The 24,567-nt window shown below is 41.7% G+C and overlaps 1 protein-coding gene across 25 annotated transcripts in view; it reads left to right on the top strand.

The window, feature by feature from the left end:
- The window catches only part of Dlgap1 (DLG associated protein 1), an 823,903-nt gene that overhangs the window by 566,013 nt on the left and 233,323 nt on the right, over positions 1-24,567 (top strand). For 12 of the 25 annotated variants that reach the window (XM_052750118.1, XM_052750116.1, XM_052750115.1 and 9 more), the window contains one exon: positions 18,355-18,468. The exons of the other annotated variants lie outside the window; for them this stretch is intronic. In XM_052750118.1, coding sequence (XP_052606078.1) covers positions 18,355-18,468 — 114 coding nt within the window. The remainder of the gene's footprint in view (positions 1-18,354; positions 18,469-24,567) is intronic. 25 annotated transcript variants of the gene reach the window in all.

Raw genomic sequence — 24,567 nt, 5'->3', positions numbered from 1 at the left:
CTCATCCTCTTCTCCTCTCTGCCAGGCCAGGGAATCGCCCAGGAACGCTTTACCCATTAAACCTGGGCTTTTCCTGATTCGGTCTGATTTGGTTTGTTTGCAACGGTAGCGGAGAGGCCTTCAGGAGGCCTAAAATTTATCACACACACACACACACACACACACACACACACACACACACACACACAGAGTAAAATCTATCTAAATACATAACATCTAGCTGCAGTGCTAAATGAGATTGCCTGTAGTCTTCTGGGGCTGCAGGATGTTATTCATCCCTGGAAAGATTATGCCAGGATGGTTCTTCTGTCCATTCTGTAAATGAGGGGACTACCATTTATGACACTGTTATTAAAGAATTGGCCCTTCGGCCGGGCGGTGGTGGCGCACGCCTTTAATCCCAGCACTCGGGAGGCAGAGGCAGGCGGATTTCTGTGAGTTCGAGGCCAGCCTGGTCTCCAAAGCGAGTACCAGGAAAGGCGCAAAGCTACACAGAGAAACCCTGTCTTGAAAAACCAAAAAAAAAAAAAAAAAAGAAAAAAAAAGAAAAGAATTGGCCCTTCGGTGTGCTGGACTCCAAAGGCTGACTCTTTCTACTCATCCTGTGATCACTGCCTTCTTAGAATGAGAGAAAGGGGCTTATTCTTCATGTATTGTGGTCATAGAAAAAGCCTTAATTTTTCACTAGCTATCGGTGTTCCTTTGCTTTCTGACATCCAGCAGTCTGCCCTGCCCTGGGTATAGTTCTCCCTTACTGTTGGTGGGAAATACTTTTCTGTGTGCTATGGCTTTCTTTGTTCTCATCCTTTCTCCTTCAGCCCCTCCGTCTACAGAAACTTTCACCCTTCCTTGCTTTCCCTACAGACGAAGCAGCTAAGCTCTACATTTCTGCTACATTTCCATTGTTCTTTTGTGCAGGAATCATTTTACAGGTCTTGCCCTGTCATTACTCTTTCCATAGCCCTTTTGATGAAACTCAGTCAGTCCCCAGTGTTTTTCAGCCCCAGCCTGATGTTAGCCTAACCAGGGAGCTTCCACTAGTCTTTATTGGAGAAGCAAAGGGTTGCTTGTTACCACCCAGCCACCTAATGGGCAGTGTTCTCCGTAGAAGAAACACCTAAGAATGCAGGTAGGGGAGTGGAGTGTACAATTTCTAAGAAACTTTCCATTTTGTGTTGCCCATGCTAATCTTTGGAGCCCCTACTGTGAAAATCAATATGCATATGAGCATAGTCATAGACCACGAGAGACAGTGCAGAACGTGAGTAAAAGCTTTGGGGGCACAAGTGTCTCGAAATCCTCTATGTGAACTGGCTGAGCTATTTAACGTTTCTGTGCTCCAGCCTCCTCATCTGTACAATGGAGATGTCACTGGTGTCTACATCATAAGTGATGGCCAGCACAGAATAGTCAAGTGATGACGCGAGCCATTATAGTAAGGAGAGGAACGATAGTCAATGTGACCATGTCATGATCTTAGGGGAGTGTGTTTGTTATCTTCATGGTAAATAGGAATTTGCCAATGTGATTACATTCTATATCTTCACGGGGAGATTATCCTAATCTATGGTGGACCCTAAATACATATATTCATAAGGGACCCTGTAGAGAGACTTTCAACCACAGAACTCCATTTGACTCAAGAAGCACAAAAAGATTTAAAGCTGACCCACTCTTGGTTTTGAAGATAGAGAGATCATGAGCCAAGGAATGCCACTTTAGACAGTTAAAAAGGCAAGGAAGGGCAATCAGCCCTGCTGGTATGAGCCTTTCAGCTCATAACCCTGGTCTGGACTTCTGACCTACAGAACTGTGAGAGAATAAGTGTGAGTTGTTTGCTAGTTGATGGGCTTGTGGTGACATGATACCGCAGCAGAGGAAACTGATAGAGCTGCCGGCATTTTGAGAAATGAAAGACGACTCTCCAAATGAGCTGATAAGGGGAAATAGAACATTACTATAAGATAGATGATACTACAGAAGTCATGGTTTGAGGTGTAGAGGTCCTCTACACAGCCAGTGCATGAGAGAATATGTGAAGGGATGGATCACTGTACCTCAGCTAGAGAAAATCCATTGGCAGGTAAGGTCATACTTGTGGAGATCTTGAACATCAGCATGAGGAAATTCTTGTGGAGAAGAGCAGCCATGAGTAGTAGATGAGGGTAGGGTGACAGCCTAGTGTGGCTGAGGAAATGGTGAAATGTCCTGTTCTATTCGGGGAAAGAGAAAGTTTTGTCTGGGGAAATTTCTCTAGGCAACAATCAGGAATCTTAGAAAAGAGGACCTATTGCCAGTCGGTAGTGGCGCACACCTTTAATCCTAGCACTTATGAGGCACAGGCAGGTGGATCTCTGTGAGTTCAAAGCCAGCCTGGTCCACAGAGTAAATTCCAGGACAGCCAAGGCTATAGAAAGAAACCCTCAAAATGGAAAGAAAAGAAAAAAAAAAGATGATCTATATCCCAGAAAGACACAAACAACAGCAAAGAAGAAAAATAGTCATTTTCTATTGTTCAGAGTGCCTCATTAGGGATACGGAGATAGCTCAAGGAGTGAAGGCCTTAAAAATACCTTCTAAACCTTTCAACCAAATCAAGACTATTGTTAGCACAAGTCTGGATAGTGTTCATGTAGTCTGGCAGTACTATTGAGATACCCAAGGTCTGAAGTGAACCTTGTTTCCTGTGAGCTCTCCATGTATCATAATCAGTTTGCAGATGTGCTGGGAAGACACACATGTTCTTGTCTCCGCATGCAGCCTTTCTTCTCCTTCCACCCAGCTGGCAACATCTGGCCCGTCTTTCTAGTCTCAAGTCAAGGAAGACCTTGAACTAGTTACTATGCCAATACTATAGATATGTTTTCATTTTTTTTTTTAACCAATTTACAGTACATAGCGGACTGTGGTTCCTTCCTCTGCAGTAATTCCACCTCTTCTTTCAATGAACAGAAAGACTCCTGGGAATAAATATCAGACCATGAACACTGTTTGCTGCTCCCACCCTCCTTGGCATACAAGAGGGACTCTATACATGTGGATGAATGCATGGATGCACTGATTCACTAATTTGTATCCTGTAGTCACAGTTATCACAGGATGAAGAAAATAACAATGTTCACAGCACCTCCATAAGTGTCTCAAGAAAATAAGTCCTTCTATCAACCTAACCTACTGAGAACAGAATAGGACAAAAAAAACCCAGAAGTTTTATAATATTTTTTAGAAAACACAAATTTGTCATGTTCTATTCAAAATTGATGAGTAGATGCACCTATTTTGGCTTTGTTAAAGAAAAATAAACAATATGGAGATGCCATGCCTCATTAATAAGAACACTTTTTAGTATTTGCCTTTATCCCAGTCTGTGGCTTTCATAGTCCAGAGTTTGGTCCTAAAAACACTCGAAGTGAAAATGAAATTATCAATTATATTTCAAGTGTTTTTATAACTCAAAGCTTTTTAAAGCTTTGTTTATGAAAATGAGGGTACATTTGTATAAATTATAGGAACAGGTGTATCCATCACTTGCCAAGATTAATGTACTCATACCTGAGTTGTGAGCAAGTAGGACAAGACACGGTGCTGAGAGGGAGAAAACAGCTAAGAATCTTCACATCTTCAAGTGAAAATGAATTTGAAGCAAATAAGTCAATTAAACGTACGTTTATAGGAAATAAACAGCCTAGATTATTGAAGAGGGAGATCTAATTCATTACAATGCATTCAATGTAAGAGGAGAAGAAGAAAGGAAGTAACATTTGGTTAGATTTCAAAAACCTGTTATATCATAACACCCCAAATTGGAAAGAAGATGGAAACACATCTTGGAAGCCTGTTCTGCACACTTGGCTCCACGACACAAAATCCCTGCATCATTTTATTACCAATCTTTTTCACATCTAACAGCTGGAGCTAATGAGAGGCTGGCTACCTCTTGCCTTTGTGTTAGAAATGGCTTTGTTTCTTCCCCTCACTCTGAGTCCTCCCGTAACCCTGGGGACCCAAGGGCCTGCTAGGTTGTTCATCATTAGTATTTATCACTTTTACAAAATGCCACAGGGTGCTCAGAAGTAGACCATGCTATTGAAAAGAAAACACAAAATCCCTACTCTGACTGGGGGACACCAAGACCATTAAAAGCATTTGCAGAATCTGAGAAAAGGAAAACAGGAATGGAGAAACAATGTTTCGGGCAGGGGGCCACTTAAGCTGCCTCTGTGAGGTAAATTCTAGAGGGCCATGAAAAAATGAGCTATAGCAGACTCTCTTCCCTTAACCTGGCCACTCACTGGGATGGCCTCAGGTCACCAGTTCCCCTTGGGAAGGAGCAGGTGGCAAATCTGATTTGAACAAGTTAAGTATTCAAGTCGTAGAACAGTTCACTTCCTCCTTAGTGGGCCCATCCATCCACCTGTCGTGTGAGTGACAGCTCCTGGGGTAAAGTGCATACTTGATGAAGGAAGATGGACCTAACCCTGTCGGACTTTGATGAGTACTCAGAAAACGCTGATAAAACTGGAGATAAAAAAAAAAAAAAAAAAACATTGCCTGGTGAAGACCACATCAGGTTCCTCGCACAGACCTGATTTCCTCCTTCATATCACCAAGCAAATGCAATTTCCTCATAAAGCATATCTTTTTAATAAATAAAATCAGTAAGATGCCAAGATCGGTGTGTTACGTTGGGTGGGAAAGAAGTGCTTTGGGTTTCATTTCCTCGCGGCCCTATCCTTTGTCATCAGCAGTGGTGCTGGATCGGAACCACAATTTCAATATTTCAGATTCTTGTGTATCTCCAGTTTGGTCTTTCTGATGACAACACACCCTTAAGTTCAACCTATTTTAATACTTGTCCCGGTTGTCTATGGAACTGTGGGACCACAGGCTTAAGGTCAATATTAATCATACCAATTACGTTTGGGAGATTGATGCAAGTCTTGTTACACAGATCTGTAAAATATACTCAATGTCACCTGTGTATTCAGTTACAACTGACAGTACCTACCAGGTAGCAGACACTCGGTAAGGCGTTGATAAGTTGATGGGTGGAAAGTCTGTAACGAGGAGGATGGCAGAAGAAGAATCTCCATATATTATTAGTGGACTTTCATGACATCAATTATAATCACCAAGTAGTAATATTCAATTGGCATGCCCTTGTACAGCCAGTGAAGGCTACTGGCTCCTTTATTGTTGGGAGGAAGACTGTTTTCTGTGAAGCCTTCATTTCATAACAATTCGCCACTCTTACATAATAGAAATGATAAGTGTGGCGTGAGCGCTCTGCTCCTCTCTCCAATGGGTATTTTTTAAAGCACCCACAAATGTCATGCTATCTATTTTTAAGTAGGGTGCTGCTGGATAAACAGCTGAATCGTCTGAACCCAATAGGGAAATTCAAAGTTTAAATAAGCTATTTTATCTCATTGAAAATAAGTGGTACAGACTGCCATGGAGCATATGGGTTCCTGCATTCAGTCACATGTAAATGTTCTTTGCTTTGGACATAAAATTCTAGCTGAAGAAATTGGGAAGCAAAGTGTATTCTATAACGTTGATTCTCTGAGGCAAATAATTTCTCGGTCTCTATCTCAGGGTCCTTAGTTTCCTGTGAAAACCCAACCTTTCCTTAGGTCTTTGAACCTAATGGAGTTTTTACCTTTGGGTTGAGACAATGTAAACACAACCTGAATGCTAAGTCCACAGACACATAGGAATTGTCGGTTGAGAGTTTTTCTACATAACTCAAATTTTTCATGAAAGTTGCACATGCTAATTGTGGAAAAGAACAAATAGTAAAGAATTCTATAGAGTTAAAAGTGAAGAACCTTCCACCTGTGCATATTCCCCCATGTTAACAGTAGCATTTCCTCCAGCTGTGTCCTATATGTGTGGTGTTCATTCATATATGTGTGCATGTATATGTATATATGTGTGTGTGCCTATGTATATATGCACAAATATATAAAGAGAGTCTGCTGTGTCCATTTCTGCTGTAGTATGTGGCTTCAGAGCTGACCACTTTGTATTGGATAACTAAGGGCTCTAATCCCTGGGAGAGGCTGATTCTCCCTCTCAGTAGTCCTTAGCGGCCTGTAATTCTTCGTCTAGGGCTGGGCCCCATGCAATTTTTCTCCCTTCGAGAAAAATGTGTGACCACGTGTTATGCCCCTGTGTGCGTTACCTCTGCACTCCTTTAGTGTGAGATGGTAGAGGGGTTGTCCAGGAAGCCAGTGATTTGGTTTCCGCCAGATTCTGTGTTCCTGATACCTGGATGTATGCTTAGCACATGGTAAATGGGTACTAAACATCTGTTAAGTGAATGAGCTCTACCAGACAATGAAGAGTTCATAACTTGAAAAGGAATGAGGTGGATTGAAATGTGCTGTCATGTGATTATGGTAAGTTTATGCTATTGAGGGAGAAAGGCCAGGGACTGGGCATCTCTAACGTACAGTTCCACTTATTTAAAATAGAAAACAGTGCATGTCTGAGTATACAGACATTTATGTTTAAGCACCTCCATGTTTATGTCATATATACATATTTATGCCAATATTTGAATATATACAATAGTAATAAAGAAAAAGAGACTATGAACTTGAGAGTGGACCAACCTAGGGGTTAGAGGAGGGACACATGGAAAGGGCTGGAGTGGGGAAGGGAAAGAAGAAAGTTACATAACATTATTTCAGTTAACAATATATTTAAATTTTTTAATGTTTTTCAATTGTTGTTAAATTAGAAAACAAAAGAAGTGCTGTGACAGATCGCCTTAAAATAAATCTTTATGCCTCTTAATCAACTAGACAAATTGCACAAATTGCTTTTATAAATGCAGCCCTACCATCAATGTTTTTTGGGGTGTGTGTGTGTGTGTGTGTGTGTGTGTGTGTGTGTGTGTGTGTGTGTTATCATCAACTCCTTTAGAAAAGGATTGTTTTACATTGCTAGTTGAGTCCCTGCAATAATAAAATGATAGCACTTAATCATGCTCTCTTCTGTGGTCTACATCTTTGTTAAAATTAACAAATGCATTATAATTAGATCTGGACTCAGTCCTCCTAGAGGAGCCTGTGAGCATGTTCCACACAAGAATCTGGTCATGTGTCCCAGTTTCCATTGACTCTTATTGATCACGTGTGCTACAGTCTTACCATTTAAATACTTCTTGATATTCAGCTACCTCCCACACAAAATTTGTATTTCTCCTTTTGGTTATTGTGTAAGAACAAAAGAAAATGTGGTTTTGTAAACACAGGACAAATTTATCCCTTCATTCATAGAAAATTATGACTCCAATACAATTGACAAGAAAATCAGCTGCTGCAAAGGAAAAAAATCAGTTTTCTCTAATGATGTCTCACTGGGTACACAAACCACACTGAAGGGCAGGCCCTATGCCCAGCAGCAGTTGGCCAGCACAGAACAAACTCAATGGTATTTGCGTAGACGTTTTGTCCCATATTGTTTTATTTGGACATACTTTTTTCTCACTGGCCTTTTACTTGTATATTATGGTTTCAGATTTTGTGTTTGTGTTTGTGTGTGTGTGTGTGTGTGTGTGTGTGTGTGTGTGTGTGTGTGTGTGTGTGTTTCTTGTGGGTTATTTTTAATTTTTTATATTGCATGAGAAAAAAATTTTCAGTAAAAATGTTTTTTTTTTAAAGAAAATCAACTGCCATTGGTCAGCCCCCACTGTCCCTCTGGACAGAAGCTGCCGCCACTGCCTGCCCCTCACACCTGGCAACAGCCTCCACTGTGCACAGTTTCATAGCTCTTAGAGTCATACTGAGAAATTTGTCTAGCTATGGTGATATTTTATTTGTCTGTTCAGAATTACATCTACATCTAGCTTGTATAGAAACTAGGAAATTACAAATCTTTTTTGTTTTTATATTATTTAGGAAATAGCTTCTTCTCAGGAAAAAAAATGTTTCCTGTGGACATTCCAAGAGAAAACATGTGTCTGGGGGGTCAAACTGGAGGCCTCAGATATACAATTTTTTTTTTTTTTTTACTACTTTGGAGGGCCGGCCACCCAGCTCCCAAATAAATCACACATGAAGGCTTATTCTTAATTATACATGCCCAGCTTTAGCTAGGCTTGTTTCTTGACAGCTTTTCTTAACCTAAATTCCCATCTACATTTTGCCTCTGGGCTTTTCCAGTTCTCTTACTTCTGTAAATCTTACTCTTACTCTGTAGCTGGGTGGCTGGGTAGCTGGGTGGCTGGCCCCTGGAGTCCTCCTCCTTCTCCAGCTCCTACATATCTTCTTCCCAGATTTCTTCTTCTGTATATTCTCTCTGCCTACCAGCCCCACCTATCCCTTCTCCTGCCTCACTATTGGCCATTCACCTCTTTATTAGACCATCAGGTGTTTTAGGCAGGCACAGTAACACAGCTTCACAGAGTTAAACAAATGCAACATAAACAAAAGTAACACACCTTAAAATAATAGTCCCCAACAATGCAAAGCACATGTTCTACCACCGAGCTGCACTCCTAGCCCCTCAAATGTATTTTTCTAGTTATTTGTCTAATTCTCACCCAGAAAGGATTTTTTTTTCAAAATTATAGGATGTCATAAATGGAATTTAACTTAATGCTTCTCTGTTAATCCATAGACTTTTACTCTAAACAAACGCTTGCAAACCTGAGTAGGAAGTTAAGTGCCCACTCATCTCTGCAGCGAAGCATATGAACTGCAGACAGCCAGCACCGCCACTGGGAGGTGGCAGGGTATGTGGAGAGCTCTCATAGGGCCATTGTGACCCATTAGCAAATGATAAAGGGGGGAAAAAAGACAAAGCCTCTTTCATTCAAAGTGCACCTGCAGTATTGCTCTCTGTAGGTAGTTCAGTTCCAAAGTGGGAAAAACATCACTGTTCTGTACAAAGTGTGCTGTGGATCCGTGGGGGGATTGGAGGTGGGGAGGAGACACTAGATTTTTAAAGAGAGAAGTAATAACAGCGTGCGTGCGTGTGTGTGTGTGTGTGTGTGTGTGTGTGTGTGTGTGTGTGCTCACATGAGCAGCTAGTAAGGCTCCTGTTAGTCTTACATCCAGAGATAATCATTTATAAACATAAATAGGCCCTTCTCCCCTCATAATTTTTGCCATCAAAATGTTGGCACAGGGGATGGGTAGGTGCTCCGGCAGTGAAGTGTCTGCAGTAACAAGGACGAGAGGCTGAGTTTGGGTTGCCAGTATCCACAGAAAAAAATCCAAACATACTGACATGTATCTATAATCCTAGCAATGAGGAGACAGAACCAGGAGGGTGGTTGGAGCTTGCTAGCCAGCTAGACTTACCCAATCAGAATAGGTTAAGGTCCAGGTTCACTAATAGACCCTGTCTCAGAAAAAGTAGGCTGGAGTGCAATAAAGAAGACATCTGACATCTACCTCCCGCCTACACACACACACACACACACACACACACACACACACACACACACACACAAACACAAACACATGCACATACACACAGTTCTTTAAACTGATGGCGTGCTCAAGGTTTATGGACTCAAGTGAAAGGCATATGACTGTTTTTTACAGGCCATCATACCCAGTTACCTCTATAACTCCATTTTGTTTACCCTAATACCTTGGAAAATACAGATATTGGCACATACTTGACACAAATTCTATGATCCTACTATTGAGTTTGGTCAAGAGTCTTCTTCTTAACACATTTTGCCCCTAGATCGTTGAAAATATTAATATGTGTTCATTGATTTTTTTCCCCTTTGTAGAGTTTAGTAGATAACTCATTGATGTGTGATGTGGCTAAGTGGAAAATGCACTGGCCTAAAAGGACGTATGAAGTCTGACTAAATCCTACTGCTTATCATCATGTCAGCTTTAATTACATTCTGTATATCAGCATTCATTTGTAATTGATGGGGTTTGCTGTGGGATGGTGTGAATAGAAGTCACATGAAGAAAAACACCAAAGTTTGTGAGACTGAGTGACACATTCATGCTCCTATCAGCAAGTGTCCTGGAATCTTCATAAAACAAACAATCCCAGAGTCAGTATCTCCAGCCCTTCTTGGAAACCACTTCTGCAAAATATGTCCAATGAGGTGGTATTGTGTTCCCCAAAATATTGTGCACCCTAGTAAACTTATCTGGGGTCAGAGACAGAACAGCCACTAGATACAAAGGCTAGAAAATGGTGGCACTCACACCTTTAATCCTAGCACTCCAGAGGTAGAAATCCCTCTGGATCTCTGCGAGTTCAAGGCCACATTGGAAACAGCCAGGCATGGTGACGCATGCCTTTAATCCCAAGAAGTGAGCCCTTAATCCCAGGGAGTGATGGCAAAAACAGAAAGATATATAAGGCGTGAAGACCAGAAACTAGAAGCATTTAGCTGGTTAAGCTTTCAGGCTTCTAGCAGCAGTTCAGCTGAGATTCATTCTGGATGAGGATTCAGAGGCTTCCAGTCTGAGGAAACAAGACCAGCTGAGGAACTGGCAAGGTGAGGTTAGCTGTGGCTTGTTCTGCTTCTCTGATCTTCCAGCTTCACCCCAATACCTGGTTCCAGGTTTGATTTTATTAATAAGACTCTCTAAGATTCCTGCTACATGTCCAAGGATCCATGATAAACAAAATGTACTTTGGAATATGCTGGGTGAGATGGCAGTTTTTATTTTTGCTCACTAGTCCTTCCCAGATCCGATCACAGGGCTCCCTTGACCTGGCGTTCAGTTGGCCCTGATGCGAGATGTAGCTTTGGATACCTGAAGGTCTCCATGGAAACATCCATGTGCAATCCCTTGGATGCCATTCTTCTGAATGCTGGCTATGGATCTCCTACCTGCCTTCCTGCCTTTACATACCCACATGTGGACACATACCAGCTCCTCCATGCATTGAAGCATAATCTGCAGAGGTCCCCTTTACCCATACACTTTGGATGCCAGGTTTCTTCCCCATCATTGATGGTGGAGAATCCAGGATTAAAAGTTCCTGTATTTCACTTCTCAGTTAATTAGTAAATCAGTTCTAACCCAGTGCTTTTATTACACTTCATGGTTCACTCACCTTGGAATGGGGATTGTAGGTATGAATAGCAGTATCTGTGAGACCAACAACATCATCTTTTCTCCCAGGTTGCTTATAGATTTGTGGGTGAGGCAGACTTCTAAGCAAAAGGTTTTTTAAAAGTACAATAAGTATTTTATAAGCAGTGGTTCAAGTTCTTAGAGTAAATCTTGACTTCTGTAGATTAACTCTGTATTTATGTTTATTAAGGTGGAGCATTGTGAATTACTGGTCTTTTAGATAAAAGGTTTAAGGGAAAGATTGGCCTCTCAGATTCCTATTTATCTCATCTGGCATGATATTTCCACTAACTTCAAGTCTTCCAGTTTATTTGTCAACAAGAAATAAAAAAAAAAAAGTGTTACTGAATTTGACTGGCCAGACAGTCTGCCAGGTGCTGGGTGCAAAGGAGGCCACAGAAGTTTGATGTTGCAAAGATTTTGTGGGCCTCCAGAGCAGCTAGTGGTGGGGACATCATATTTACATGTAGGCTTTTGACCCAAATGATAACTTCTCCACAAAATGGACAGAGCACGTACAACTCACAAGCAAAGCAAACCTGAACATCTACTCCAAAGCCTTCCTTTTGCCCTGTGTCCCCTGTTGCCTGTGTCCCCACCCATGGTAGTAATTTCCACATGGCCACCTGACTAGGCTAGAGTACCCAACCATTGAATCAAACCCTTATGTGGATGTTGCTGTGTTAGAAACTTTAGAGAGACAGATAAAATCAGCCATTAGTTTACCTTACATAAAAGTAATGCTCCTCCATAATGTGGATGGTGGGCCACATCTAATCAATAGAACGACCTTAAGAGCAAAACTGAGGTTTTCCTGGGAAGACTGTCCCAATATGGCAGCATCACTCCTGCCTGAGCGTCCAGGTGACCTCCGTGTGGGGTTAAGACTTGCCATTGCCACAGTCATGAACACCAGCGTCTTAAAACAAATGTGGAGTTTTCTTCTGTTCTGCCCTGATTAGTCTGCCGTCCCCCACACCCAAGCCTCTGGAGAATCCCCCGAGTCTACCAATCTCTCTCAGCCCCACCAAGCCTCAGAGTCTTGGGTTTATTGTGTATTCCATCATTCCATTATGGATAAGCTCTATCATGAGTTAAATAGGATTTAGGGACTTCCACCACATAAAGATTTAACTATCAATCCCTTACTGCATGATTTCCACATGAAAATACATCCTGGATCAAGCCCACTTATAGCTGAAGTTATCCTGTTCCTGCCTGGCTCCCGCGGCCCTGTGGCCGCTTGGACCCAAGTAAACACACAGAGGCTTATATTAATTAAAACTGTTTGGGCATTAGCTCAGGCTAACTATTAACTAGCTCTTACACTTAAATTAACCCGTAATTCTTATTTATGTTTAGCCACGTGGCTTGGTACCTTTTCCCAGTTCCCACCCCCAAAACACTCTACAAGCTTTCATTTGGTGGACGTATTTCTGTTATCATATTTAATGAGCACATTCTGCATGTTATTTAGTATGTTGTAAATTATTTTATATGTATATTGTCTTTATCCTTACAGTCATATCCCTGTAAGTCTCGATATTCTCATTTTACATTTGAAAGCCTGAAGTTAGAAGGAGGCCATGTAAGTAACATCACAAGTTTGGTGGTCAGATCTGTGCCCAGGTTGACCTGATTCCAAAAATCTGGACTTTGTTGTATCACCACATTCCTTCCTGTAAGTGACAGGTTGCATGAAGAAGAATAACATGGTAGCAAGACACTCCATCTTCTTCATGACTCTTTGTAGGTATTCATATGAAGCATTTCATTTCAGCTCACACTTATTGAGAACTTACCACATGCTGGGCTTTTGTGGTAAAGCTTCATTGAGTGGCGTGTGCAGGTTATATCATACATCATTTCTAATCAGATGTTTTAGGATTCTAAGACATGTTGGTACTCATCATTTTTCTCCAGACCATTTGTTTCAAATTACAGATAATTGATAGAAGCTTTTCCTCCTGTTCCTAAGGGTGACAGACATTTCATCTTGACATGAAGCACTATGAAAATTACAATATTAAAAAATAAGATTGTTCTAAAATATTGAGATCTCTTCTTTTAGACTATAGGATGGTTAAGGGGAGCTTAATTGGTTTGAATTTGACATTTTTTTAAACTTTATTGCATTTATTTGTGGTGGGAATGCACCACAGCATGCATGTAGAAGTCATAAGATAACATTCAGGAGCCAGTTCTCTCCTTCCACTGTGTGGGTCTCAGAGATTGAACTCGCCAGGCTCTTAATTTTTTTCAGCACCACTGGCCACACTCAAAAAGGTTAATGTGAGAATATGCAAAGGTATGCAAATGGGTCTGCATGCCTTCCCTGGTTTTGTATATAGTAGTAACACTACTGGTGGATGTCACCCAGAGGGTGGTCCTCACCAGCTCTTCCAGGAGCTATTCAAAAAGACTCAAATCATCTCTAGACAAAGAGCTTTGAGGGAACAGTTTTCCACACAGGGTGCAATCAATAAAGTAAAGGCAACAAAAATCCATAGAGCCGCATTCAAGAAACGTGACTTTAGGGTCTCAAAACTATTCATTCAACAAGTACGTGGTGAGCATTGATTTCACAGACGGTTCACTGGGAAAAGCAAAGATGAATAACATTATCTTTCTGATTAATGAAGAATGTGGCCCTGACAGATGCTGTGAAAAGCTGTTTTTTCAATACTGTGGTCATGACGAATTAGCAGTTGGTGAAATCCACCTATCGGATCGGAAACAACATTACTTTTAATTAAGTAGAACGCAATAGAAGAGAATAAAAAAGAAGATAGAGTTTGTGGGGAGCCAGAAGGCTGTTTTTCTTCCTTCTTTCATGTGTGTAGGGGCACCGGGTTTCCAAAGTAAGATGCACTCTTATTGTGGAAAGAAGTCAAAGAGTTTGAAGAGAGAAAAAGAAGAAAACAAAGCGATGCTCTCGAGTTTCCTTCCCGCTGAGAAAAGAAAGCTAATTAATGGCGAGTCTTTTGTATAAAGCAGAGAGTGACTAAGAGGGGAGATGGGTGTTGCTATTCTAGTGTCCCTGGAGATTAAGGCTGGGGGGAGGGTGCAGCAGGTCATCCTCCGGCGGCTTCCAAATCCTTCCTTTACTCAGCCTCCAGGGCTGCACACCTTGCTGTCCACAAACCACCGTTACTGCCGCTTCTTGGGTCCTTCCTCCAAAGATGGAAGGAAAGCTGAGTTATCCACTGCCTCGGGGCCACTTCTCTTTCCTCCTAACACTCATTCCTTAGAGGCATCACTCTTTCTCAGATGTGTCAGTGCTGTGTACATGTCCACATGGATTTTTTTTCCAGCCCAGATTGCTGGCCTATCGTGTTTATATGCCCAGCTCCCTCCTCAACATCTCTTCTTGGATGTCTCCCGGGCATCTCAAAGTCAGCACATGCCAAGGACACGCTTCTGTTTTACGTTTGTGTGTATCCACTGTACATGGTGCTGTGGTTCATTAAGAGAGTTTTACTCAAGAATATGATGTGCCTTGACCATAGTTACCCCCATGCTCTTCTGTCTCCTTTCTCCCATGCTTTCCCACTGGTCTATCCCTTTATGCCAGACTTCCTTTTGCACATATATATGCAAAAGAAATATATATATATATATATATATATATTTGCATAGAGAGAGAGAGTTTTATGTTTTGATATAAAGGATAGACTGCAAATGAGAGAAAACAAGAAGTATTTTTCTTTCTGAATCTTACTCTTTTACTTAATATGATGATCTTGTCTTGGTCTATTTTTCAAGCAAACAACATAGTTTCACTCTTCTTTGTGGCTGAATAAAACTCCACTGTGTAAACGTGCTACTTTCTTTGTGTCCACTCATCTGGCAGACACCTAGGCCGATGCTGTAACGTGGTTATTGTGAGTGGTACCCCATGAACGTGTCTGTTCAGCTAGCTGTCCCTGCACTGTGTATGTTGACGTAGAGTCCAGACTGAATCTTCCACCCCTAATCTGTTCTTTTGGGACCTCTTCATTTCAGCCAACAGGAATTCAGTCCTTCCAGTAGATCAAGCCATCCTTGCCTCCCTTCTTGGGGTCGTCTTTGCCTCCTTTCTTCCAGTCTGCACACCCAATTCACCATTAAGAAGTCCGTCTTCTCCTCTCTCTGCCACAGCCTTTTGGCTCTTCACCAGGATCCTTAGATGATTCTTCCTCTCTGATTCTGCTCTTGTGGCCACTTTAGCCATTCCCAAATGGACAACCTAAAGGAGTTCTAAACTAGAGCATGTCTGTCTCTATTCAAAGCTCCCGCCTTTACAGCAGCCTGATAAAATAGTGATAAAAATGACTGTGTAACAGACCATCTGTGCACATACCTGTTATAGATATCTTGCTGCCTGAAGGAAGTGTGACAAAACAGAACAAAGTTCAAATCCTCAAGAGCTACTGTCACTGTGTGATAATTTTTGTGTCACCTATTGCATAAAGATACCAAAATATGACTTTATCCTGTATAGATACCAAGAACTAGGTTCATGCAGTTTCATTGATAGAGAATGAATAGATTCAGGAAGGGAAAATTCCACTGTGGTCCGGTTAAATGCAGTATACTTTTAGGTGCTGTGACTGTTACTTAGGAAAAAATAAATAAAAGCATCAAGATAATGCTCATAGTAATCAATAGATGGTAATGAAACCCAGGAATGCACATCTTTGTAAATGTCTTGAATTTTCCTTCATTTGCTTGTCTATAATGCCAAAAAGTTAAGTCAACAATTGATAAATATAGTTAGTTATAGGCTCATTTAAGAAACAATATTTTGAAATTAATAAATAAATGCTCTAAAGGAAAAATATTTTCTGAAATTTATTTCAGAATTGTGTTTAACTACTAGTGTATGAGACGATTGACTGAATAGTTTATGGACTAAACTTGTACCATTTTAACAAGATTATCAGACTTTCTGTTCTAAGGGGAAACATCTATATTCATAAGCATTTTAAAATAACTGTACTATTTGTTCATCCCATGCTTATCAAGCTTCATGTTCCAAAGAAATAGAATCACCACCCTACAAATTAGACACATAGTGAGCGAGTGTATAGCACTGACAGCTGATGGGCTGGCTGAGTGATTTGTGAGATTTTTAGCAAACAGCACAATTTGGTTTGGGTGAATGACATGTCTGTATCTGGGTTTCGACAAAAACCCAGCAGGAAGACTTCTGATCCATCTCTGCTTCCGAACACCCGGTCAAGAATTCTAGATTTCTTCAGAGAACTCCATTTTGGAAAGAGGAACTATACTTAAAACCCACACATGATGTGGTGGACAGACACAGCCCACCCCTGACTGTAGCAGTGATGGAAAAAACACAATGCTCAGGCAGGCCGTTCCGAGCCAATGGCTATGCCCTCAGTGTGCCCAAAAGCAAACAGCTTCATGAAAACCACTAAGGGCTCCAAATTTTCCTCTTCTGTAGCCAGTGGAAGCAAGTTTATCTGCCACAGACAAACCCTGGGGCTGTTGATTTTGAACTCTTTTAAAATGTTTTGGATTTTCCTTACATTTCACTAAATCTTACCGCTAATTTTAATTGTTGGGTGGGGTGCATTCTGTCTGTTACTTCAAGCTCTTTGGGTTCTTCCAAGCAGCTAATAGTCACTATTTGTCACATTTTTCAAAATTAAAAAAAAAAAAACATTTCAAAATATGTCCTGAAAATTTAATTCTTGATCTCACGATTAATGAAGAATTGTTGAAGGGAAGGTCAGAATCTTGTTTAGACAGGATGGTGTGGTAGACGGAGAATAGAAATCTGACTGTCATGTGGAACATTTATTTTAAGTCCCTTGATACCATGAAGTCTCGATGTTCTCATTTTTGCAATGGGATTTGATAGCAACATAGGTTTGACAGTATATTAGAATATGCTCGTATATTTGTGATTATAAAATGGCTACCTTCAGGACCTAAGTCTGCCTGCTTCCCTATTGCATTACTCAATCAAAGAGAAAATATTTTTGCCCAGCATTCCAAGCATTGAACAGGCTTAGATCGTGCACACAGCCCTGCAGCAGAGCAATAAAGCAAAGTACAATGAACAAGGCAATGTACTGATTGATGGACATGGCCTGAATCCTGAACCATTTCTAAAACATATATATGGGTCTCAAATAAAGGAGGAAGGTTCTCCAAAGCAAAACCAGTGTGATTTGTGACCACAAGAGCTAGCTGTGATGTTTAGATAGCAAACTCCATTTGTGTCCACTCCAGTCAAAGTTCAGACTAGACCACTCATAAATATTCACTTTCCAGGGCTTGTATAGGTGGCTCAGTGATGAAGAGCACTAAGTATTCTTTCAGAGGACCTGGGTTCAATTCCCAGCCACCCTTATGGCAACTCACAACCATCTGTAACTCTATAGGCACCCAGCACACAAGTTGTACACAGACATACAGACAGACAAAACACCCATGCATATAAAATAAAAATAAATAAATCTTTAAGAAATATATTCACTTCCCCTTCTGCCCCTTCATATAGCCAACTGGAAGTCAGTATCTCAGCTACTATATCTTAATGGTGTCACAAAGGCTCAGCCCAAGGGTCCCTTTCTCTCATCATCTGGCACCTTGATAACCCTTCCCAGCAGCTCCCAGAGGCCTGTGGGTACTCCCACAAACACAGTTTCACCCACTAGGGAACAGGGTGTATGGGAACAAACTCCAACACCAGATAATTCAGCTGCCCCAAGAGTTAGTGCCCAACTCAGTTTGACATGCTTTAAAGCTATTCTCACTCTTTTCCTTGTCCATCCTCCAAATCTCCTGACTCAGTAAAAACTTGTAAATTTCAGAGACTATGTTTTATAAGATGCTTTGGGCATATTTACCCAGAAACTTTTATGGTGCTAGGTCACCTGAAGACAAGTATAAATGTTTGTAGGTAAAAATAATCTCACAGAGTCACTCAGTGAACAGATCTCTATTCCATAGTGCTGCTCACCAAGCTCTTAAATGAGAGCATTTAAGAACATGCAGAGGGAGCTTTGACAAGGGTTATAACCCCTGTTTTAAGCAAGGTGGGTATTCGCACTTGCCCTTAAAAGGTAACTGTAAGCGAAGCAAACTCAGCCGCACTCCAGCCTTGGGCTTCCATAGGAGTGAAGATGGGCGGTTGCTAGGGAGATCAAATCCTGTTTGGGTGAGGACAGTCTTACGGACGGCCTAAGGATCTGCCTATCACGTCATTGTAATTTTCCTATTCCTGCTCTCTTTTTCCTTCTGCCGCTTTTGCTATGAGAAGAGCAAGCTAAAAAGGCTGCAGGGACACTTAAGCCAAGTCGTATTTGTCAAGGTGAAAGCTGTGTGGAGCAGGAAAGCAGTTCTCCCAGCCACCAAGAAGATGCGAAGGAGCAGAGTGAGTAGGGAATCTGAGAGCCACTAAAAGTGCTTAGAAGGCCAGTGCGTCGCAGCCATGTCTGCGGGCAGCTGTCCCCACAGCCAAGCCTTCCTACCAAAGCTGGAGCACTGTTGGGATGCTCAGAGGCCTCCAGAGTCACCGTGACCAGTGTGACTGTCCTGAAAGTCTTCTGATCCTCCCCCCAGCCACACCCCTTCTCACACACATAACAACGGGGTGGTTTTTGTTTGAGCCATAACGCAGAGAACAGCGGGAGCAGAATCACAGAACTGATGCAAAGGCCATCTCACTTCCCACTTGCTTTAAGTACTGACTCTTTTACCAAAGCTAGAAAATTCGTGACAAGATAATATTTGTGATTATTTTTAATAGTTATATTTCATTTTTAAGTGCAGTTCAATGGGAGCGTGCACTCCGTTCCCTTTTTTTCCTTTTCCTTTTTGTAGTTTATCTGTTCATCGCTCGGTAGTGATGGATTCATCAGAGGCTGGGTGATACTGTTAAAAGCTTTGGTGCCAGACAGCAAACCTCTTGTTTGTTAGGATGACCTTGGAAAGTCATTTCACCTCTTATGAGTCTTGGCTTTTTGAGATCAAAACAGAAACGGCAATGCCTGTTTTACAGGATTGCTGGATGGTGCTGCCCCGACCCTGGGATATTATTCCTTAACTGTTAGATTTTTCTGTAGATAGCAGATCACCACCTCTGCTTTCATAAATACAAGCTCTTGTCCTGCAATTGACCTTTGGTCATAAAGCTCAGAAGGGCTAGTTCTGTTGCCCCCTCAGCCAGGGCCAAGCACCACCATTTACCCCATAACCTTCACTGAAATATTTTGTTCTTTGGAAAACATCAACAGTGTTACGTAAGCCTATCAATGGCGCCACTCTGATCCCTACATCTCCTTGTTTTGTTGTCTGTAGTCTATCTGACCAGCCAAATGCTTGTTACCTCTCCAGCCTCTCTGGCCCCGATGGCATAGAACTCTGCCTTATGTGCCCCACAACTACCAATTCCATCACCTCCACAGGAAAGGCCCAACCTACCCTTGTGAATTTTCAGGACATACACTCCACTTCAGCTGTCTGGGCTTTCTAAGTGTCTTCATTCCTTTTGTGGCTCTCAGATTTCCCCAAATCTCACACATTTTCATTACTCCAAACCTCACCATCCAACTCCCATCCTGAGATATTCCACTCTCAAGGATGTGCACATGGCTTCATCTCTCAGCCATGGGACCATCATGGGCACTGAATGTCTAACTTGTCCGAGTTGCAGATAACAGCTCAGGACCTGTAGCCAGCTGAAGCAAAGTCTTGAGCTCTTGTGCTTTGCCAGGGTCTTTTATAGACAAGCCTTCCTACATCATAAACAGTAATTCTTGTCACTTTTATTCCAAGTTATATAAATTATGTTTCATGTATTAATTTTTTTCCTGTAAGCTGACCTTAAATCTATATGAAGTTGGATTTTTTTTTAATCTGAAGTGTGTACTCTGTTGATTATCATAAAGTGGCAATTGTGTGTCAAAAGTATTTATAAATAATGGAAGGAAAATTCCTCCTGAACCCTAAACAGCAGAACCCAGCTTGAGAATGAGGGGTTCTACAACACTAACCACTAACCTCTCTGCACCCTGTCTCTTTATTTGATACAAACTATAACAGAAAGTATAAAAAAGATCTCTCACCATCCTTCAATTTAGCCAGCAGAATCATAGACATTATGTGAACATATAGGTAGGCTTTTTTGCAAGCATATAACACAGATGAATGCTGAATACAAGTGACTGAATATGGACATTATTATTACTGTCTCATTTCTTGTTTTCATATATATTTTAAAGAGTTGTAAATTGATCCTAAGACCCATATTTTTCACATATTTATCATTTCTGAGATGCGGCATATAATCTAAAGCAACAGAGTTCATTGATGGTGTTTCTTTCTTTCTTATTAGTGTAAGAAAGTGAACTGAGGTCGGCATTGGCATCTTAGAGTCGATAAAATAAGGCATCTCACCTTAGGAAAGTAAGGAGAGGTAAATGCAGGGAGTTTGCTCACCAAGCGGGATAAAGGCTCAACACATCATTGAAGTTTGAGATGTCCAGATGGGCATAGTAACCTTGACTCGCAATCTTCCAAGGTTCCATATAAGCAAGATTTTAAAGTACTCCTTCTTTGATCTCCCAGAACCAGTATGATGCTTCTTTAGCTTCATTTGAGGAAACCTATGGGAGAGGAATTAAAAGCACCAAAAGACAGTCCATTTCCAAAGGGCCTAGAATATGGATAAATACCTTTTGGTACCCATGGCCAATTCAGCAGAGCTATGTTCTAACCATAGAAGAAATGCTTGTATTTTTGTATGTGCTTTTTTTTTTTTACATAGTCTGTCACAGGTATATCCTTGTACTAGAATATCTAATATGCAAAAAAAATCATCCTGAAACACTGTCACTTTGTCATCGCCAAGATATTTATGGCAGGCTACACTTAAAATATAGCTATGTTTCCAACCTTTATGCTCACATTCATAAGGTGCTTAAGTTCATGAACTCCTTAGATAGCTGTTCCCATTTTACAGATGAAAAGACTGAGTCAAAAATGTGCTTACACACATAGTTACATGTATAGTAAGTAAAAGCTTGTATTGACAATCACACTTACGTAGAAATTTAATAGATTATGGCACTATTGTAGGCCCTAGAAATAAACAGTGAGATGCTTGCACCTTTGTTAGTCTGCTCTTTTCCACCTTGGTGACTACAAGCCGTTGTGAGTCCCCTGACCCCACATACCAGCCTGGACAGCCCTTACATGTACCAAGCATGCAGGTCTTAGGACAAGTGTCCTTTAAAGAAATCTTAAAAAAAAAGAAAAAGAAAAAGAAAAAAAGAAAAGAAAGAAAAAAGAAACTAGGTCCCACTGGGGTTCTTGTACCCTAAGGTTTCTAAACCCAAAAAGACATTATACAGGGTTGTTGTAAAGCCAGGAAAGCGCACCCACCTGAACAGGACAAACAGCTTTGGAGTACTTCCTGATGGGCAACTGTCACTCAGAACTGCTAGTGTAGACAGTCTGTTCTGAATTTATACTCCTGTTTAACATATCCAATTATTTTTGTGTCTGCAGTATCAAAGAATGAGACTCTGACAGCCCCTCCCCCACCCCCCATGGACGGTATAATTCCTCTCACTCCCACACAGTTTTGCCCTTGTAACTCAAAACCATAATCGCCGGCCACAACTGCATTCCAATAAAGCTTTCTTTATAAAAGCGCATAGTAAGCCATATTTAGTCCCCAAGCTATAGCTCACAAACCCCTAAGTAAATAGACCAGATTTGTAGATCTCACAAAAGAAACTAATTTAGGCTGCAGTGGTTTAAAGGGGCTTTGGGAAGGTTGAGTTCATCTTTGGAGGAAAATTTGAGGTGTGCTAATAAGATGGGTGTGACCTGGCTCTACCTACTGGCGTCTCCTTATATCACTGCCCCTCTTCCCGGTGCTCTCTGCTCAGACTGACACTTTTCACAACTAGATTTTGGTTACTCCGAGCTTATTCATATGCTATAGAGTTTATACTGGCTGGACCCAGGTCTTCCTAAGGCTGGCTGCTATGGTTCTCAGACAAGAGAGAAACAAGTAAAGACCAGCCCCCTCTAGGAGCCCTGTCATGTTGTCTCATCTGGTTTCCCTACAGCATTTGTTTTTCTCAAATTATCTTGTTCATTTATTCCTCCGCTTATCTGTCACAGTCTCTCCCGGCTCTCTGTAAGTTTGAATCGAGTGATGCTGACAGATGAACAATCAAAACTGCTTGCAGCAGTAACAGAATAAGAGCGGGAGGCAGGAAGGCTTAGGAAATAAAAGCATGTCCCCTTAAGTGGTCGGCTCCCAGCTCTGGACCCTGTTGGCAACATCTGATTACAGTCACTGGTTGGTGGTGGCGAGCCCTTCAATGTCTCAGTGATGACAGGCAGCTTCAGTTCTAGACTTCAGATGGGAAGCTCGCATAACTCCTCATTTTATCAAAACCCTCAGATAGGCGTGGTGGCACATGCCGGTCATCACAGCGCTGAGAAGGAAGGCTGAGACAGAAGGATTGTGAGTTGGAGGACAGCCTGGGCTACACAGCAGCTTTCAGGCTAGACTGAGCTAGATAATGAAAACCTACCTCAAAATCATTTAAAAAGGGGCAGGGGGCAGTGGTGCTACACCCCTTTAATCCCAGCACTCAGGAGGCAGAGGCAGGTAGATCGCTATAAATCTGAGGCCAGCCTGGTCTACAAAGCAAGTTCTAGGACAGCCAGAACAGTTATACAGAGAAACCCTGTCTTGAAAATAGATAGATAGATAGATAGATAGATAGATAGATAGATAGATAGATAGATAGAAATTTCTCTACTAGAATGTTAGTGATTAAACACAAGCATTAAAAAGCAAATAGTCTTTCCTTATGATCTATCACAATTACCAAACTTAGCCTGTAGGAGACTGCTTTGTGTGTTATTTCTATAGTTGGGCCCAGCCACCTCCTGAGCTGGTTCAGACTGGCAGGACCACCCGCTGTCCCACCATGAACAATGCCCAGGCACTTGCCCCTCTGCCCCCTTTATTTAACAGGACTTCCAGTCCGAGAGACTGCCCCCACCTTCAACAGCATAGCCCTTTTCAAACAGTGGGCAGGGTTAACCTTCTCTTTAGATTCCCCTAAATAATTTTCTGTGCAGTTGTGGGGAGCAGTTAAGGAGACTCGTTGATGTAAGCAGCAGAAAACGAAACAGCAGGCCGGGCGGTGGTGGCGCACGCCTTTAATCCCAGCACTTGGGAGGCAGAGCCAGGCGGATCTCTGTGAGTTGGAGGCCAGCCTGGGCTACAGAGTGAGTTCCAGGAAAGGCACCAAAGCTACACAGAGAAATTCTGTCTCGAAAAAACAAAAAGAAAAAGAAAAAGAAAACAAAACAGCAGGTCAAGCAGGGAGAGAGCATTGGAAAGGGAAAACAAGAGTGCTCCTAGGACCCCTTTAAGCCTGGTGGTCCGAAGGCTGTTTGCAGTGCTAGGCTGTCCTCACAGAGGAGAGCCACACAGTGCAAGCAAACCTGAAAGCCTGTCTATGCCACACGTGTGTCAGTCAGCACAGGGCGGGATGCTCCCTGGTGTTAGAGACTTATCACCGAAATCTAAACCATTAACTACCCCTAGGCAGAGTTTCTAGAAAAGCAAACAAAGAAGCAAACTCATGCCTGCCTGAAACTCTGTAGACGTGCCTAGGACTGTGCCTTCTCAGGGATGAAAATTCAACTTAGGAAAAGGGGAAACCCAGGCTAACACAGCAACCTTTGACTAGGTCAAAGGAGGAGCTGCCACCTCATAGCTATCTTTTCTTTCTGACTAAAGAAGAGTAACATTGCACTCTTTGGACTCTTTACAGAACAGTATGCTTCCTTCTAAAACTATGTACCTCTGAGATGTCCCTCTTTTGCTTGTAAGGGTTTAGGCACACACACACACACACACACACACACACACACACACACACACACACACACACACACACACACGCTCTTAATTACAGCAATTTTGCTCATCCTAACAATTCCGCAATGGTATTTTTCTTCTCCAAGGTCTACATTTTCTACATCTGTATTTTTTCAGAACTAACTTCTTTGTTATTTTATGTGAAATCTTGCTGTAATGCTGCCTTTAGGTAGGTGACTAATATGCTAATATTTATGCTCCACTCCAGTGGAAGTCACATTGGTACAATTCTTTCACCACTATCATTTGAAAAGAATGATTAATTGAAAGGCACACAGATTAAACACTTCTCAGCCTGTTCCCCTAGCAACGATTGCAGACTATTTTTCCTGAAGCCCGGGTTTCTGCCTCGAGCTAAGTTTGCAAAGCACCTGAACAGAAATTGGCATATTAGCTAATCAGTTTGTCATTCATCTCTAACGTATTCCAGAAAGCAACGCTTATGAACCTTACATCAGGGTGGAGAAATGGCGAGGGACGGGTCATCAGTGACCCTGACTTGTTAATTTTTAGGATGCAATTGCTAAGCTGATGATGAGGATCTGAACATGATTG

Source organism: Peromyscus californicus, unplaced genomic scaffold (assembly GCF_007827085.1).
Source record: "Peromyscus californicus insignis strain IS unplaced genomic scaffold, ASM782708v3 Scaffold_21__1_contigs__length_65335640, whole genome shotgun sequence".
Taxonomy (NCBI): Eukaryota; Metazoa; Chordata; class Mammalia; order Rodentia; family Cricetidae; genus Peromyscus; species Peromyscus californicus.
The sequence above is the reverse complement of the archived record's forward strand: the minus strand, read 5'-3'. Positions and strand labels throughout refer to the sequence as shown.